This window comes from Gavialis gangeticus, unplaced genomic scaffold (assembly GCF_001723915.1).
Source record: "Gavialis gangeticus isolate Ggan-Ray unplaced genomic scaffold, GavGan_comp1, whole genome shotgun sequence".
NCBI classification, from domain to species: domain Eukaryota; kingdom Metazoa; phylum Chordata; order Crocodylia; family Gavialidae; genus Gavialis; species Gavialis gangeticus.
The window spans coordinates 114,111,076-114,124,242 of NW_017729022.1; the positions used below are offsets into that span (position 1 = coordinate 114,111,076).

The 13,167-nt window shown below is 39.6% G+C and overlaps 1 protein-coding gene across 3 annotated transcripts in view; it reads right to left on the reverse strand.

Moving 5' to 3' along the window:
- Positions 1–1,625: 1,625 nt before the first annotated feature.
- Positions 1,626–13,167, reverse strand: part of NTF3 (neurotrophin 3) — a 75,561-nt gene continuing 64,019 nt past the window's right edge. For all 3 annotated transcript variants that reach the window (XM_019516000.1, XM_019516001.1, XM_019516002.1), the window contains one exon: positions 1,626–3,170. In XM_019516000.1, coding sequence (XP_019371545.1) covers positions 2,376–3,170 — 795 coding nt within the window. In that variant the 3' untranslated portion in view covers positions 1,626–2,375. The remainder of the gene's footprint in view (positions 3,171–13,167) is intronic.

Sequence of the window (13,167 nt, forward strand, 5' to 3'; positions counted from 1 at the left end):
AAATAAAATTGCTTGCCTTCTGTTGAAATTTTCTAAAGAAGTAGAAGGGAGGAGAAATACTAACTGACCTTATTGGGTACTGAGCTGCTCACTGTATAAACCACATCTGATGCTTTAATGATGGCCATGGTAAGGAGCTACTAAGTTAATTGGTGCTTGAGGTTAAGAAGCGAGTTTAGGGTTTGCTTCTGCAAGGTGCTGAATACTTCCTGCAAAATGAGTACCCTGACCCTCCATTTGCTTCAGTGGGAATTGGGAGTTTTTATGAGATCCGGCATGTAATAGGAACTATATATATATATATATATATAAAAATGCTGGCAGGCTGTGTGCACTGTCTTCCTTGTTTAGGCCTACCAATGCGATGTGATGCAATTTGAATGCTTGCCCTCCTGAGTAATCTAGTTCAGTTCTAAAGTAGCTTTTTGATGTGAAATGCTGTAAGGGTTTAGATGAGACAACACAGCTAACTTCCTCTGGTGACCTTTTGAGGGTCTGACATTTAGTCTAAAGCAGTGAAAGATGGGAGTTGCAATGATGTCATCAGGGTTCAAATTACACTCTGACTCTTGCAGGGGTCTGTGGTGGTAGTAGCTGGAAGCCGGAAGGAGCTCCCGCCGCCACCACCACCTGAGCTGCTTAGAAAGGCATGCGGTGGGCTGGGGGCTCTCGTCTTTTATGAGGGGCTTATGGAGGGCTCTCATCTTGTGTGTGTGTGTGTGGGGGGCTCTTGTCTCTTATGTGGGGTGGGGCTCAGCCCATAATTTGAACCCTGGCTGTCATGCCATCTTCTGTTTGGGTGTTGTGGCTCTGGCTTTGATTTAGGGTAGTGATTAGCTTTAAGAAGAAAGCTGTAACTTAAGAATTTTGGCTATAACTTGTGGCAGTTCTGATTCCTATCAAACTGGGGGCAGTTTCTGACTCTGGTTATGCAAGAATACATAACCAGATAAAGGGGAACTTTGATCTTACTCCCACTGGTATCCATAAACCTCCCCCCACAAAAAAGCCTTCCATAGCTTTAATGGGCAGCGAGTCCAGCATAATGTGGCTAACAAAGGAGAGCCTGTGTCTTCAGTTGGTGTAAATTCTGTAGTTCTACTTTTGTTAACAAAGCTGCTCCATTTTATGCTCACTGAAGTTCCTGCCCAACACATATATATGTAGCATCTACATAATGGTATAAAGAATAGATTTGTGCTTACAATTTAGAAATGTCTGCATGAAGTATGTAACAGTTGCCTGTGTGACACTATTATAGTTTTGATGGTTGATTACTTGACAACCTGCTTATTAACTGCACACAGCACAGTCAAGACACATGAGCCCCCAGATAAATGGCAGCTTCGTCAAGCAGTTTTCCAGATATCTTTCTCCACAAACAACTGGCAGCAGGTAGCTGAACTGCATTACACCTTTGAAGAAAGGTGCCACATTGGTATATGTTCCAGGACTTTTGTTCTTTGCTAGAGCTCAGGGTTCTTTTCATGGTAGTAATTGGCTTTTTTCTAATTAAAAAAACCCAGCTAAAAAGAATATAACAGTGCAGCAGCAGTTACTGGGTTATTGGACAAAAAGGGAAAGAGGAAGAGGCTGATCACAATAAATAGTATACTCTGAAGAAATCATCTTTTATGAATTATATTAATGATCTACTTAGATTGCTTCTTGGATTCAGTAAAGCTCTGTTACAAATATTTAAGATTTTTTCCCTATTATTTTTAAGAGAAATCGGCAGCATTAAAAACAGTTACAAAACAAACGTGCTTCAAAAAACTAAACAAAACTTGTTGGGTTGTTAGTAGTGGTTCTGGAACGCTAGCAGAGGAGGAACCCTCCCCCACTGTATTTACAATGACAAAACTGGCATAACATACAGAAAATGTATTTTATGGCTACTCATCGCCTGGAATGTTATTAGCTGTAGGCTATGCTGCATCATTTTTTGTTTTTGTTTTGGTGGCAAGGAGTTAGCACTTCTTTTAATTAAACATGGAAAATGTAGAGCAGGGGAGATAAATGTGTACACAACTCTTGACATTCATCCAATTTTTAACAAGTTTACTAAATGACAGTCACTGGCTTGACAATACTGAATGCAAAATACTGATGTTACACAGATTTTACAGGAAGATTATGGTATTCTGCTGATAAGCAGTGTCACAAACATATTCTAATAAAACAGGAGATGCCCACAGCTCAGGCACACACCCTTTACTCATATTTATTGAGAAAGAAAGCTTATATACTGTAGGTTTGCTGAAGTTTAATAAATAAGGTCAACTTATAATATATAAAACAATATAAACATTTTATATGCTACATGCATATCATATAATTTAAAGTAATAATTTATATAGCAAAGAGACGCAAACTTAAGTTCTTCCTATTTTTCTTGACAATGCACACACACAGGAAGTGTCTATCCTTATCCATCTCCAGCCTACGAGTTTATTGTTTTCTGACGTCAGTGCTCTTACGTACGTTTGGGATGTTTTGCATTGGGAGTTCCAGTGCTTATCGTCTATGCCACGGCAGCCATTTTTTACAGGTTTGGCCTCTTTACACCTTGTTTCGTAAAAGTATTGTTTGACAGGAGAATTGCCCGTTTTAATTTCTCCCAGCACAGTGACTTGATGTCCTCTAATATCGATAGCAGATGACTTGTCCGTGACCCATAAACTTTCACTGTCACATACAGAATATTCCCCTCGATGGCTCTTGTGTTCTGCATACCTTTTCCTCCGTGAGGTTCGGTTCACCACCACAGAACTTCCAATATAATCCTCCATGAGATACAAAGGCGGGGGTTCCAATGGGGTGTTATCACTCAAGAGGACCCTGGGAGAATTATAGCGTCTCTGTTGCCTTAACAATTCTGTATCCATTGAGATAACTGGCTGGAAGTCTGATTTCACATTTTCAGCTCCGTCCATATCCTGCTGAGCCTCTTCTTTCTGCACTGTGTTTTGATAGTTTTCCTTAATATCTACCATCTGCTTGGAGAGCTTGTTTTTCAAAATGTCTGCCTGAATGAGTTTAATAATGAGAGAATTTATTGAATCTTCTGGCAAACTCCTTTGATCCATGTTGGTAGACTGGATGCCACGAAGATAAGCAAGAAATATCACATAAAACAAGATGGACATCACCTTGTTCACCTGTAAGATCTGAAAAGAAACACAGTGTTAAACTGGAGCCACTGAAATTAGTACGTTGATTAGGTATGATCAACATGAGAGTTCTGATTTCTTGTTTTAACTAGTCTTACAGATGTTAGACTGTGTATTTTTTCAAGATATTTCAAATATTTAATTACATTTTATGAAATATACTACTTCCCAATCCTTTGTTATCAGTGTCATCTAGTTTTCCTCTCTTTAGGCAGGGGTGGCTTTGATAGTTTTTAGTCCCACACTGAGAGGACAAGTATGCCTGCAAGATCCTCTCTTGATAGAGACATTTCACTGTTGTCTGAAAAGCAGAGCCAGGGCAAGCAGAGTCAGGGTGCCTGGTGATTTCCCTGCTAGAAGAGTTGCCTAATTCTGTGAAGTGAGTTGCACTGTGGAAGCTAACAGGGAGAGAGAGGAACACTGGGTAAATTCCATCGACTGTAATAAGCCTCATTGACTCTATGAGGACCGCTCAAGTTTGCCACTCTATAAAACAAGAGTAATAGGTAACAATTTGGACAAGCCACTGAACAATGACTTGAAATAATGAAAATTTTAAGAGACAGCTTTAAGAAGCCACTGTATAACTGCATTTCATAAGAACTGTTTTGAACACAGTGGGCCAGCTTCTGCTCCACTTATTGGGTGCCCAGTATTCCAACCTGCTCAAGTCCCTGAAAACCTGTTATGGCATCTACTTTTGTAATAACTACCATCCTACCTTTAAAACTGGTGTGGAGAAACCAGGAACCATCTGCATTAATTGTTTATCAGGGACTTGAGCAGCATAGGAGAGAATCATATTTAGGTGCCTAAGTCCACTAAAGCCTAGCAGGTCGAAGATCTGGCTCAATCAGGGCCACATCTCAGGGTGCAGGTCAGTACAGTATACTAAAATATTAATAGTGGTGTTTCAGTTGACAAAACTGTCCCTCTTTGTGCCCCAGTGACCTCTTATTTGGGAAAGTGTTCTCCAGAAACAGGGATGCAGTCAGGCAAAAGGGGTTTCTTATCCTCTGAATTTTGAAAAGCAGTCATTTAACCTGAAAAATGCAGTATGAAATGTGAGTGAAAAAATGGGATGTTCTATTGTGGTTTATTTTATGTTTCTCTTCACTGTGGGCATGTCTACACGTGCACATGACTGTGAAGTTCTTATTGCACAGCCATTTAGTACTTGCTTTAGCACCGGTGGTACTGTGCAGTCCTGGTGCCGCACGGGTCATTTCTGACCCTACTGTGCGGTAGCAACAAGCTGCTGCACAGTAACTCATTACGACTTCACAGTAGTGGCAATGTCACAATTTGTGCCTGCCAATACTACATTGCTGTAGCAACAAGCTACATCACTGTAGCGTCTTGTGTAGATGCACCCAGTACAAACCTGCCTTCAAGAGGAGTGGTGAGGATCCCTACACCCCAAGCCCATGAAAACTAAGACACTTGCTAATATTTTTCCACGTGCAGTAAGTGTCAAGATTTAAAAAACTAGGGTCATGTGCAGACAAGCATGCATTTCCTGTGGGACAGATAGCAGTGGCACATATTTGTGCAGCTGCCTTTTGTCCCAGGGCATGCCCCGGCATGCATGCTCCAGCATGTGGCAATTTGACCTGTGTGGCTTAGGGGAGGCTGCGTCCAGCATCCATGCTGGTCCCAGCAGCCTTACCTGGGGTTCTGGGGGCCTCCTGGGGCATCAGTGGCACTGAGCCAGCTGTTTGGAGCCTGGCTGGCAGCCAGAGTATGGTTCTGGCCAGCCAGGCTCTGTTTTTGGTGACATATGCTGCTGCTGCATATGCTGCGCTGCTTTTTCTTGGTGGTGTTTTTTTTTAATACTGGGCTCTCCATGTGTCAGTCTGTGGCACCTCAGACAGCTTTGAGATGCTTCAAACCACGTGTGCATGCTCATCTGGATGAGCCCTAGTAGTCTAAACTTTGGCTCCTCTCACTTACAATAGGGCAGGTGCCTAAGTATCTTATATAGGTTCTTAATGCATTGTGAGAAGTGACTAACTTCTCCCTGCTTCCTTCTTTGGAGGAGAAGAATTAAGCATAAAGTGTACTGTTGTGCTTTGCATTTTATATGAGCATGTTTAAATGTATGCACTGCTCTATGTTTATAATTAGAGCAGTCTGGTAATTTCTGGATTACCAGACAGACAGTACTGACATATTAACTGTGAGTACCAAGGCATCAAAACTGAGGGGGGTAGGGTTTTGAATATGAGTTTTATGAAACTTTCACTGAAGAATAGTTGGGCCTGAGAAAAACAGGCTATATGAGATATATAGGGTATATGCATACAGGCAACATGACAGATTAGGGCATTTGTCTACAATGTGGGAGATGCCAATGAAGTTCATGCTCTATTATCAGTCACAGCAGACACTTGAATCTGGGTTTCACAGCCATTGGCTATGCTAGGGTGAATATGCTGTATCCTTCTGGTTTTCCCAATGCAAATCTCTTCAGGAAGTTGTTTTAACAAATCACCATTTTCCATTTAAAAATGTTGCAAAATTCCCAGCCAATTTTAAATGAAACTCCCTTTAGCAATAGTGATTCTCTCTTTCATACTTTGGAACTGTAGCAAAATCAGTGCTGCCCTCTGTGGATGTGTGACCTGTCCTTTTATGGACAAGAAATGTGTTTTCTCCATTCTCAGTTTCTTACATCATGAGCTCACCTAAACCTAGACTGTGTTGCTTACAGCAAAGCTATGCTTTTTTGGTGTTTTCACTTGTCATAGAGTTGTTGTCTTTTGTCTAATGTAAACTGCTTTTGATATAGATGGATCTCAAGGCCCAAAAATAGTGTATAAAAAAAGGTCTGTGTAAAACAACATTTAGTCTCCTCTCACTTGGTCCTTAAATTTTAAAGCAGCAAACACATTTTTATAATACATGTTTCTCAGTGGGTTTACCATAGCACTCAGAGGGGCTAACAGTCTGGTGCCAGTAGAAAGGTCAACATGTTGGTGAATGAATGTTCCGTTCACAGGCCCCAAACATAATTCATGTCAGCACATAGTTGCATATAATAACTTGGCTGCGAGGTTTCAAAACTAAGAGGGCATTAACAAAATATACAGCTAGGAAGAAGGTACTGACATGTATGAAGCTGGAGTTCCTGCAGAGTATAGATACAGACTTCACAGCTTGTAGAAGGCAAGTAATCAGGACATCATGAATACAGCTCTGTAAGTGAATGATTTTTTTTTCACTTTTCTGGTGGAACTGCCAAACTACAAAGAAGTGGGGAGGATATTTTATTTTAGGTCAAACACTACACTTCCTGGAACCCAAAATGAAAAGTTTAATTATGAGGTTTTGTGGTATTTTTTTAACCTGATTTGAAAATGTAATTTAAATAAATATGTTCATGAAATATTATTTGACATAAAAGTCTCAGCCAAAGCTATTTCAGAAGAGTTTAAATGTTTTGTATTGAAAAATTTCAACTTTTTGACTGGGTTTGGTGCTAATTCATAAATATTGTGTCAACCCCAAACCGTATTTCTGGATGAATAAGCTATTCATGCAATTGTTTTTGCCCAGTCATTGTAGTTCTTATGGAGAACCCTACCTATAAGTTATGGTTGATTAGGTTACATATGAGATCTTGCACCTCAGTGTCTGCTTGAGATGGTACTGCAGCAGCAGACTTTTAAATCACTTGGAAGCTACAGCTGGATAATATGTCTACTAGTATGTGCTGGGTGATATTAGTCTTAATATAGCACATTAGATCTGACGGTTATATTAGTTTTTAGGCTTGGGCAAATTTTTTTGGTCAAACAGATTTTTTCACCTGTAACATGGTTTGGGGTCAACCAGAACGATTTGTGTCTTGGGAACAAACTTCTAAGTTTTGGCTAGAAACTGAAAAAGTCAGCCTGGAATAAATAGTTTGATTTTTAGGCAGTTTTAATAAGTGCACAGGAAATTTGAAAAATGAAGAGCTAAATTTGCAAGGGCTCTTCAGCATTTTCTTCAACACCAAATGTTGTTTCTTTTCTAATTCCTTGCAAATCCTGAAAAGATCATTTAAAGGTTGAGTTGATTTCACCTCCCCCAATTTTTCTCTCTCAATTATTTGAATAGCCTGTTGGCTGTCTTTTTATTTCTATGTGTGATCTATAATTCTCAAAAGATTTCAGTGCAGTTTCTAGAATGGTACAGTTACCTACAATAGCATAAGCAGTACCTGAGAGAGGCATATTTGAGATATCTTTAAACATGTTGTACAATGGGCTACCCAAAAAAGCATTTTTTTGGCTACCACAGGGCAAAGGAATAGGAAGCATGCTCCATAGTATGATAGTGGATAAAGTGCCACTTGAACTTTAAAGATGTGGCAAAACTGAATCTAGGATAAGAATGATGCAAGCTATTTGACTACCTTTATACATCTGGTGGTGTGGGAGATATGAGGATGGTACCTGTGCCCAGGTTTTACTTTGAGTTACCAAATCAGCTGTGATGCTTGGGTTAGTTTAGTAAGTTATGTTTTTAAGCTACATTGGTTTATTAATGGACTTATGTGTAACTGTACTGCAGGTTTTTGCCACTTGTAATATACAGTAGTTGCACTTAAGTCCATTCAGAAAACCAGCTGGGTTGTTTTTTTTTTTGGTCTATAGCAGATCAGTAATTTGCACAAAAGACAATTGGGCTTGCTGGAGGTTTCTGACTTTTGTGAAACAGTAAGTGAAAACAAACTCGATTGGAAGGCAAAGATGGTGTGTCACAAAATTAACTTTGCTTACTTCTTTAAACTGTAGCTGAGTTTTGATATATCTTAAGGTTTTATGTGGCTTCTCATCTCTGAAACATTCCTTCCATATAAAATTAATAGTGATAGTAAAGTCTCTAATGGATTCTGTAGAATCTTTGGCAATTCTGACTTTTCAGCTACAAAACTCTGCTTGCTTTGTTTGGTTGCCTGTGGTGTGGTGGTGTATATATTTAATTTTAATTGACTGTAATTATACTGTGATAATATTTCACAGTAAATAGTCAAATGTCTTGTCTGTAGTAATGAAATCTAAGTAATATGAGACTTTGGTTTAGTATGTATTATCAAATCCTTCAGAGGAATCCAAATAGAAATAAGATGTTAAAAAAAGGCTGGGGATTTTGCATACTTCATTTTTTTAAGCCAGTTTGGCTTCTGCAAAAAGGTCCATTTGTTTTGTTGTTCTTCTAGGTGATCCACAGTTTGTTAAGGAAACTGGGTTCCTTTTAAAAGAACACTATTTTTCAAACTGGTCAGTAGCTGTTTTGTTTCTCTGGCTTTTTGCTCGGAAGGCAGTTTGTTTACTTCTCATAACTTGTTTGAGCAGGATTTCATAGACACATAGATAGCAACAAGAATTTTATTAGTAACACAATATTCTGTGGATTCACTTGTTCTTATTCTGCCTTTGGTGAGAATAGGCTCACATCTGCTTTTTTTTTTTCAGTTAAGGGCCAAGGATAACAGCCTGCAAAAGAAAATTCATAGACCAAGAAAAACACTAACAGTCTGGGTGCCCAACTGTACAAATACTGCATGAAATACAAAATAGTCCAAACTGAATATGTAGTGACTTCCATTTGAGAAATTCACGTATGTAGGTGGTGGTCCCATTTCTCAAATACAGAAAATGAGATCCAAGGAGAAAGGGGAAAGCTTTCCACAAAGCCCAGATAATTCAGGACCCTAATTTACATTGGGGTCCTTAGTTCCTACACCCAGTGGCCTACAGTGAGATCTGGACTCCTCAGTGTCTCACTGAAAATGGGACTTAAAGCAATCTAGTCACTTTGGCTAGTTTTGTCTTTAGTTGCTTAAACAATGGGGCAGGCCAAGTCAGCAACCTACTTGGTGATAAAAATAAGGTTTTCTGAATCTGTCATTACTAGTCTATATGGTAACTCTGATGTTATTGATTATATTTTGTCATGTGCCACTTTGAGCTATATTCCAAACTTTTCACAAAATAGCAAAATATCTCTCAGGTACTAACAAGCTGACTTTTTGGTGTAACCTGATTTCAGTGCAGTTGTAGATCTTTGTTATGTTGGTTCATTTTAGACATCTCTGACTACAACAGCATGTGCAGCTACATCGGAGACTGGTCTTCATATATCACTATGTAGATAAATATGTGAACTCACATGCATCTGCCCATTTCCAAGAGAGGTCAAAGTACAATTCCTGAAATGCTTACCTCACCATTTGGAACACTGGTCACTTCTCACACCTTCTGAAACATTAGTTCTGCGAGGTTTTGGCCCTATGTCTTCATCCCCTCCCCGACTTATTTGGAGTTCAGGGTACTCTGGACCTCTCTGGGGGCACTCAACACTCCCTAGCATCCTTTAACAAATCCATGGAGATATTTAGTATTAATAATGTCCACTGAAGTATCAGCCATGCTAGTTGGTTCTCCAGTCTGCAATCAAGTACAGAAATAAGAACACTTTCCTCAGCCACTAGGTTTCTTCCAACTTTTGACTTCTTTTTGGCCTGATACATAAAGTCTGATTCTGTCCAGAAGACTGCTGCATCATGATTCTCTGCTAACTGAGTTGCTGTTTAGACTGTATTTAGAGTGCTTGTAGTTAAGGCCTTGGTCCTATTTAACCCTATTACTGGTTTGTTTAGAAGACCTTTGATAATGCAGGATCTCCATTCCTTAGTTTCCACGTCTTCAAAATGAGGATTCATACAGGATAATATAAGGCTGAATGGGTCCTTAGATGAAAGGACCTTGGATTTTGAAGTTCTTGGATGATAGGTGTTTATGTGGATCTCATCTCATTAATATTTGAACAATTCAGAAGTATCTATAGAGGTTTATCTATACAACACCACTGTGAATCCCAAGTCCTTGTGTATGCTTCCTGAGCCTTTCTTTGTGCATTGCCTTATTCTCAAAGACTACTTTGAAACTTATTAGGGAGTTGAGTTGTCCAGAAAAGAGCAGCTTACTAATGGCACTGGCTCAGGAAGCAGAAGCAATACCACATAACCTAAATGACCAAATACATAGTACCCTAGTGAATTAGGCAGAATAAATACTTAAAGCAGTAGTTGTGGTGAATAAATTGCAAGCAACCCAGAAGCTGAAATATTTCCACATGTATTATTCATTGCATAATTCTGAACACTGTCCAAATTCATAAAAACCTAAGAATAAATCTAAGGCCTAGATCCGCAGCTGGGGCAAGTCACTGTAGCTCCCTCAGAATTATGCTAACGTTATACCAGCAAAGGTTATACCTTTTACTTTTTCCAACCTCTCCTCTGCCCATAATTCTGCTTGCTTGGGCTTTTCTTTTCTTTTTCTTTTTTTTTGCTCAGAGACCATCTGCAGACTGCAAATGGTCAAGCATGTCACGTATATCATTTGCTGCAGGTAGTCTATGTAGCTCTAGCAAGAGACTTACTTTTATTTAATCCCTTTGTTATTGGTCCTTAACAGTAGAAGAGCCAAACAGGGAGTTAATTAAATTTGCAGTCAGTTTGGGAGGGGATGCAAACACCAGTGAGCAAAGCGAAATACAATTTCTGCTGGGGACTGGGAGAGGTTAGAAACATTGGCAGAAAATTACAAGACGAGAGTCAAGCTAGAAATTGCAAGCAAGCATGCTCAGGGAATAATAATCCTAAACAAAGATATTTGAGTGGGAAAAAGAACCTGAGAAGGTTGGAATTCCTAATCAGACCTAGGGGTGATCTAAAGTCTTGGAAAAGGATAATATTTAATAAATGTGAATACTAGGCAGAAATGTAGAAGTTAGCTGGAAATGGAAGAGCGTGGCAAAGAAATCCTGTGTTTGTGGAGGTATTGTGCTACAGAGCAGAGATAGATGTTCCTTCTCCGTGGAGGAATGTATGGCACCTGCAATGTTTTATAAAGTTCTGGTGACAAAAGAATGCTGTTATGATGGAGGGAAATTGAGGGGAGCACCAGAAATAAAGATGGGATTTGAGAGAGTGAATTTTGAGGGAAAGTGAAAGAAGTGAACCTGCATAATGTTGCTGTCTGATGACAGAGGGCATGAACTCGTGATAACCTAGTGCGATTAACTGGAAAGTGTAAGAATCAGTGGGAGAAAGAATTTTGTTCAGGATGATACAAAGGGATCAAAACAAGAAACATGCGAGTAGATATAGGAAATGAAACTTAAGCTGATTATCAAGAAACATTTCTGAGTGCTTCAGGATGTCCTTAAGCCCAAAGCCACACACAAGAAGCCTGGTTTCATGTTTCATTACAGTCTTGAAACTCCATTTAAGTTTGAACAGCTTGTAGAAGTTCATTAACCTTTTAAGTAAACCTGGACCTACTTTGGTTCAACTAAGGCTGATGAATGGTTTTGTATTAAGGTCAGGCACTAGTTGTACTTCCTCTTGTTTTCCTCTGAGATGTGCTTTGGGGATTGAATCTCTCCATAATTAAAGATGAGGCCACTCTTCCATCTGAAGCTCACAATCCCCCCCACCCTGACGTTCCACATACACCCCAAGATTTTACTAACCACAAGGCCATCCTCTTGAAACTGCAGTGTAGAATCCTTTGGGAATTATGAGTCATAGAAAAACGGAACTGAGAGAGCCCTCAAAAGTTCATCTAGACCACTGGTGTCCAACCTTTTTGAATGTGGGGCTGGATCATAAACTTTTTATTACTCAGTGGGCCGGCAAGCCATATTCAAAGACCTCACAAGAAGCGGTATCACATCACGCCCCCCCCCGAAACGAAAGTACAGTGTTCACTTTCGTTTCCCATTGCAGCACCTCGGGCCTCAGAAAACAGCTTGGAGGGCTGAATGTTGGACAAGCCTGATCTAGACCAAACTCCTGCTCAAGGCAGGGTTATCTTTGTTAAAACCATCTAATCCAAGTGCTTGTCTAAAGAAACATAAAGGCAAAATGGAGAAATCAACACACATTTTCTTAAAGACCCAAATGACATTAGTCCAGAAACTAATTTTTAGAACCAATATGTTGCCTAATTCAGTAATTTTTTTTTAAACTAGTTTTGTGGGAAATGGGGAGAAGGTACAGAGAGACAGCTAAGCACACCTGAAGCAAATGAGAAAATGCTAAATGAAAAAGTTTGTTTCAAATTATCATTTTAAGATGAAGTTTGGGGGAAAGAATACTTAAAGGGGGGGGGGAAATATAAGGCAGTTGTCTCTATGGCTCGTTGAACACTGGGGTTGCCATTGTGACAGGACATTGTGTAAGCTGCTTTGAGGTGGAAATTCCATTTCATTTAATCCAAAACTGCACCTATGTTTGCTTTGTGAACTCCCATGACTCATAGTTTCTTTACAGCTGTACTGTCCACAGAAATGCATGCTTGGTCACTTCGAGACTCAAAAAGGGGAAAACTGGCTTGTCTCTGTTCCTCAAATGTTTGTTATGTGCCTTCAAAAACAAAACAAAACAAAAATGCCACCATGTTAGCCCCCCTGGTGCAAAGTTATATAGATGCAAAAACTGCTGAAGGTATAGCTGTTAATTACAAGATTTTCTTTCCTGATACAAGTACCAGAAAAGCCTCTGGCAGGGGCTCCTTTTGAATTCACCGGGCATCAGAAAACACTCTACAATAGGATAAAGGGCTGGGGAGAGGGGGAAGGAAATGGCTGCAACTTCAAAAAATCTTCTATGTACTAAAGCAGAGGTCAGCAACTTATGGCCCATGGGCCAGATTTCATCTGAAGAACCTTCATATTCATCCCACAGACATGGGGATTTGACAGTACTGGGTGGCAGGAGGTTTCAGCTGCAGTTATTGTCCCCATGCTGCCATGGGCATCAGCTGCCCACCTAGCTGTCCATGACCCAGGGTGGGTCATTCCATCTTGCAGGCATAAAAGGTTGCCTACCACTGTATTAAGGTACATAGCTTAAAAGTATTCTATTAAATCAGGCCCATAAAGAGAAACTATATTTATATATATATATATATATATATATATATATATATAA